Source organism: Hetaerina americana, unplaced genomic scaffold, assembly GCF_022747635.1.
Source record: "Hetaerina americana unplaced genomic scaffold, ioHetAmer1.1.p SCAF_113, whole genome shotgun sequence".
NCBI classification, from domain to species: Eukaryota; Metazoa; Arthropoda; class Insecta; order Odonata; family Calopterygidae; genus Hetaerina; species Hetaerina americana.
The window spans coordinates 796361-802360 of NW_027286215.1; the positions used below are offsets into that span (position 1 = coordinate 796361).

The 6000-nt window shown below is 47.5% G+C and overlaps 1 protein-coding gene across 1 annotated transcript in view; it reads left to right on the forward strand.

Annotated features, from left to right (window-relative positions):
• The window catches only part of LOC139685463 (paired box protein Pax-1-like), a 49982-nt gene extending 47723 nt beyond the window's left edge, over nucleotides 1-2259 (forward strand). Inside the window, exons 3-4 of the mRNA XM_071582480.1 lie at nucleotides 910-1129; nucleotides 1730-2259. Coding sequence (XP_071438581.1) covers nucleotides 910-1129; nucleotides 1730-2259 — 750 coding nt within the window. The remainder of the gene's footprint in view (nucleotides 1-909; nucleotides 1130-1729) is intronic.
• Nucleotides 2260-6000: the final 3741 nt, after the last annotated feature.

A 6000-nucleotide genomic window follows, 5' to 3' on the forward strand; every position in this document is an offset into this window, starting at 1 on the left:
GGTAATCAGGCGCTCTACTCGATGATATTCTGTATGGCGCCCTGCAAGCCACCGCTAGGGTGTGTGTGGCAGGGGCTGATTACACGCTAGGCATGTAACATCAAAAGTTAGGTTGTTTTTATTTTTAGTTTCGGTGTATTTCTTGTGAAAAGATTCAATTTAATATTAAGTTACAATTTTGAGACAATTTCTTACCACAGTTTGGTACAAGTTCTGTAGAGTAATTAAAATGAGGAAGAACAGGAAGACTGCACGTAGATGGATGCACGTCGGCGTTTAAGTGAGACGAGCGACCAACGCGTTCATCATTTCCAAAAGAATATCAACTTACGAGTATTGTCATAGAAACAGTTGAAAACAGTTTTTTATTTCGTGACTACATTATTGTTGCATTAATAATACTCCTGCATTCGTTTAGGTGGTCTATGCCACAATCGTCGTGGAGGCCGTAGTCGGCTGCATAAAAATACGCGCTTAGCATTTTGTAGATGCTTTGAAAGGAATTATAAAGGGTTACATAATTATATGTTTGCAAATGTTAATTTGGCACATTTAGTACATTCCAATGTTTCTGCATGCACTTAAAAACAATATTTCCCCAGATCACCTTCAACTATAATTAAGTATTTCATTACAATGTATAAATACGTATTAAACAATTGAGCTGCTGTAATTTTTGCAGTGTTTGCAACAAATACAATACTAGAGAGGGCTACATTTGAGAGGCCATGGAAACTGTCATTTCTTTAACAATTTGAAGTATGACAATAGCTCTGGGACTGTGGCACTAATATTCCTTATTCACGGAGCATATTCAGCATTAAATTTGCGTAAAATAATTGTAATTCCGACCCTTCCATCATAACTAACGCTCCTCTTTTCCCTCGTTACCAACAACGCGCCCCTCAGGAGACAGGATCCGTGCTGCCGGGAGCGATAGGAGGCAGCAAGCCCAGGGTCACCACGCCCAGGGTCGTGGCCAGGATACGCGAGCTCAAGCGCCGTGACCCCGGGATCTTCGCGTGGGAGATCCGGGATCGACTCCTGGCCGACGGCGTGTGCGACAAGTTCAACGTGCCGTCCGTGTCCTCGATTTCACGGATCCTGAGGAACAAGTTGGGGTCAGGGGGGGTGCCCAGTCCGGCGGCCGGCCCTGCCATGTCCCCGCAGACCACTGCCTCACCAGTCTGCTCGACCGCGGCGGCCCTAGCGGCTGCCAGCTCACCATATCACCACCACCACCACCACCTGCACCACGACCCTTCCACGCCGCACCCGCCCCTGCTCTCGCTCGCCAAGCACCACAACCAGTTCTGCGGGGTGACGACACTGGTGTCCCCGCCGCAGCCGCCAGGGCCGCTTTCGCACCACCCCTGCATGACGGCCTCCAAGCCCTCCCCGCCCGTGCCCTCCCCCTCCTCCTCGTTCCCCTCTCCCCCCGACCCTCTCCTGCGATCCCCCTCCAACCACCCTGCCTCCCCCTCCTCCCCCGCCTCCTCCAGCGTCTCCTCCTCACCGCCCTTCCCACCTCCACCCGCCGCCCCCTCGCACCAGCCCACGCACTCCTCCAAGTTCCTCTTCCACAGGCAGGGGCCCGGCACCAACCACCACCTCTCGGGCCCCGGTGACGGCACTCCCAGTCCCCCCGGACCTGGGTTTCCCTCCCCTCCCCCAACTCACTTCCAGCCGCACCCCGTCGCCGCCCCCGCGGGCCCATCCCCACCGGGTTTCCATCCCAACCCTTACACGCCCCTGTACAACGCCCTGTACCCCGTGTACAGGGGGGCTTGCGCTAAGATGGCGGCGGCCGCAGCGGCCGCGGCGGCGCTCGCCTCCTCCACTTCCCCCGCGTCGGGGCCGCCTCCCTGCCCCGGCGCCCCGGGCGGCGCGGGTGGCGCCGGGGGCTCCTCGCCCCGGGGGTTCGCCTGGCCCAGTTCCCACTCGGTCACGGATATCCTGAGCGGTCAGCAGCAACAGCAGCAGCTCTCCCTCCACCACCAGCACCAGCAGTCCCAGCAGCACCAGTCCCAGCACCAGTCCTTGCAACACCACCAGCAGATCCTCCTCCAGGGCGCGGTCAACGTCAACGCGGCTCACCACGGGGTCACGGGCCAGCCCGCCGTCCCCTCGACGCCCGGCGTGATGACCGCCCACGGCTCGCCTCACGACCACAATTACAACTACTACGTGTCATATCTGCAGAGCTGCAACTCGGCCGTGGCGGCCGCCGCGGCGGCTTCCTCATTGGCGTCCCTCTGAGGGACTCCGCCACCCATGACCCACCCTGCTTGGTCCAGCCGCCGAAATGGTGCCACAGAAGAGAGGAACACTTCGATGCCGTCTTGGGCCGATATTTTTGTAGCGTTCGCAATATCCCGAAAAATGCCCATCAGTGAAATCCCTCCACGAAGCCGCGCCATTTACATTGATTACATATGCACCTACCTACAAACCAGTAGCAGTCCGCAATAGAGAGCAGGTTTTTTAAGTTCACAGTACGGTGATTACTCTTAGCTAGTGATGCAATTTTCATGTTAAACTCAAAAGAGTCAAAATTGATTTACGTGCAAAATATTTCCGCACTGTATAAGTTGGGTTCGTTACATTGGAGACTACTGCGGTTGTTCAGATCGATCGCTCCAAGGAATCTGTTGACCCCAAGGCATATAAATAATACCACCTGTGCGATCCTGACCGCACAGGTGGTATTATTTATATGCCTTGGTGGTGCGGTGCGGACCTGTGCGGTCAGTACTTCTCCACGAAAAACTCATTCGGTGAGATTGCAGGACCATCACGCCTTCACCTTTTTAAGCATACTTGTTTTAAGTAATCTGTCTAAAGTGCTATTCGTAATATTGCTAATAATAATTGCTATAATATCGGAACGTCGATTCCTTTCCTAAGGGGACGGTATAATTTATTTCTCTGCCCTCCCGCCAGGGTGTAGTTGCCCTCGTTCTTTCTGGACACATTCGTGTGTGTTTGCGGCTGCAACTTTTTCAGCACTCATTAACCCTCCGTGGACATGAGTTGCCCGTGGTGTGTAAGTTACATTTTATAGAGTTCTGTCAAAGTTGAACGTAAAGAAAAATATCTTTCATCAAGAAAGACTACAATTTTAGGAATACAGCATGAGGCATTTTTTGTGTTTCGCGCAGTTGGGACATTAAATTGTTTTTTCTAATAATGGTGCATTTTATACTTTGTTCAATCAGTATGAAATGAGCGGACGTTGAGTTTGAACAGACTGACTGAACACTATTCATTCGAAGATCAAGTGGATATTTTTGTAATCAACCGATACTGCTGTATCAAATAGCACATCCAGAGAGAGTGTGATCAATTGACTTGTGATGATGAATAGACGAAGCAGAAGAGGAGATATTCTTGATTAAACATTACAGATGTCGAATCTGATGCCTCGTGACTTTAGGTCTGTCATAGATAATGAATGTCGAAGGTCTCTTCGCATGCGATGAAAAAATGCAGCAATCCCTCCCGTGCCTTTTATGTGGAAGTCCACGCAATAATTGGAACAAAAACCTCAAAATTGTTCCCCCATATACTTCTATTATGTGTGTCTGAGTGTTTTGTAATGTCTCTCCGTTCAAAAACATTCTATTTATGCTCCATTTTGTTCATTTCGTAACTGCATGTTGTGCTTTCTTTAGAATTTATTGTTCTACTTTGTATGTGGATCGACAATCCTATTTGAAAACCTTCTCTTTAATGACTTTGGATTTATAAATGCGTTGCCACGGTGCGTCCAGGAATGATTTTTCTAATAAATATACATTGTTCCTGTGGCGCGTATCATTCTCAGTTCTTTTATTTATTCCCCAGGGACCACCGGCTGACGATCTTGTAATGTGCTGCAAGGATTGTCAACTATCGATTTTTTAAATATTCAATCCACTCCTAAATGTTTTAACCACTCTTGTGAGATGTACATATAGTAGTTTTGCAAATAAGTTTATCTGGTGAAAAAGAGCTTTATTTATCGAAGGTAACCGACCTTGATTATCTCATCCTTGTAAAGCGAAAACCTTCACCGATAAAGCGATGCGGCTGACTGCGCTGGAAAAAAAAGTTTATATTTGGCGCGTATCTTTCAAAATGTCTGCCTTGTAATATCGAAATACTCGTGAATACAATGAGAGTTATTTTAATTTGTGTATAAAAATGTATTTTCTTCTATGATGCCAAAGGAAGTCAACAACATGCATTATTTGAACGTGCTTGCTAATTTTATGTGGAAATAAAATTATAAGACAGTGAGAATTGTGAAAGTTATGAGTTTTTCTTTTTTTATGATATGATTCAAGGACTCTTGCATTACGAAAGTAAAATATGTCTGTAAAAAGAATGTCTTCATCAAAAATCTTCACTTGCTTTCTCGAAATAGGTGAGACCGAAGCACGCCTTTACTTGTCCGATGGAGGCTTGAATTCTCATGCAATAAGAGCTATCTCCAAGCTGGGCTGGCAGTATTACTACTGGGAGATCATCTCTCCCGTTGAAAAAGACTGAAAATGAGTGTCTTGGTGGATGGTGACATTGAGGATAATAATGTATTCTATGTATTTGGTTTCCCACGGGGTTTCCCTCATGCGAGCACAAAGGAGTCTTGGAGGGGGAGAGAATTGGGGAGCAGAGCCTCAAGATATGTGTTCCCTTTTATTCTCATTTACGAAATACATTACTCCTCATTGCCATCACAAATGAGTATCCGAGAGAGTTTCGGAATACCACCGGCAGGTTTACTTGTACTGCTCGCGCCCCGAAAGCGCGTTGTCGCGTCCTCCCGTGCGTCAACCCTCATGAGCACCGAATCTTCAGCCCCCCCTAAGGGATCAACGCCCTCGCCTGGCAATTGGAATCATACGACGAGGATATTTTGAAGGAACACCAGAGGGAACATTTCACGGAGAAATGATTGGTTTTGACAGCTTTGCAGACCATGTCGCTGTACTGGTCCCGAATGAGGAAGATGCGTGATTTGTATAAAAAGTTTCCGAAAAATAGATTTATTTCAGACAATGCAATAATGTCTCAAAATTCTTCCAAGTACATCTCTTGATCGTGGACACACTTTTGCCAAAGCGGCTTTCCCACGACTCGAAGGCTCCCTCGTAGGTGGATTCCGGAAGGTCCTCAAAGCTACGTGTGGATGCTTCTTTGACGGCACTTGCAGTATTATGGTGGTGTCCTCCGAGGGAGGATATCACTTTAGGGAATAGTCTGCTGGAGTCAATCCGGGATTGTAAGGGAGTTGGGGAATCGTCGTGATGCCGTTGCAGAAAGTCTTCGCAAGCAGATACTCGACCGCTGCTCTTGGTCGTCCGTCAAGACCTTCGGGGCGAGTTAAGCATACGAGGGTGGTCCCAGAAGTACCCGGCCTGACCTAGAGATGGCGATAGTTGTTTGAAAAATATCATTGTATTAGAAAGTATGCAATTTATAAAGCATTTGTTTCAAGTTTGAAGACGCCATATTGTTTAGTATTTGTTTGGCAGCAACCAAGAGTGAACGTTTTCAGTGAATTTGTGAAAATGGAGAAAATTGGTCATCGTTATGTGACACAATACTTTAATTTGAAAGGCCTCATCCCAACCAATATAAAAGCTAAAATGGATTCCACTCTGGGTGAGTCTGCTCCTTTGTTTAAAGCAGTAAAATATTGGGCAGCAGAGTTTAAACGAGGCCATACGAGCTGTCAAGACGAGCATCGTATTGGTCGACCAAATGAGGTGACGACTCCAGAAACGGTGAAGAAAATTCACAAAGTGATGCTGGATGATCGTCGACTGAAAGTGCGCGAGATAACAAACAAAGTAGGCATTTCAAAAAGCGTGGTACATTGCATATTATCTGAAAATTTGGACATGAGAAAGCTGTGTGCGAGATGGGTGGTCACACTCGAGAAAAACCAGTGTCGATTGTTTAGCAAGGTTTCACAGCAGCTAAGCAGAATTTTTGCGCCAAAGATTTTCCAAC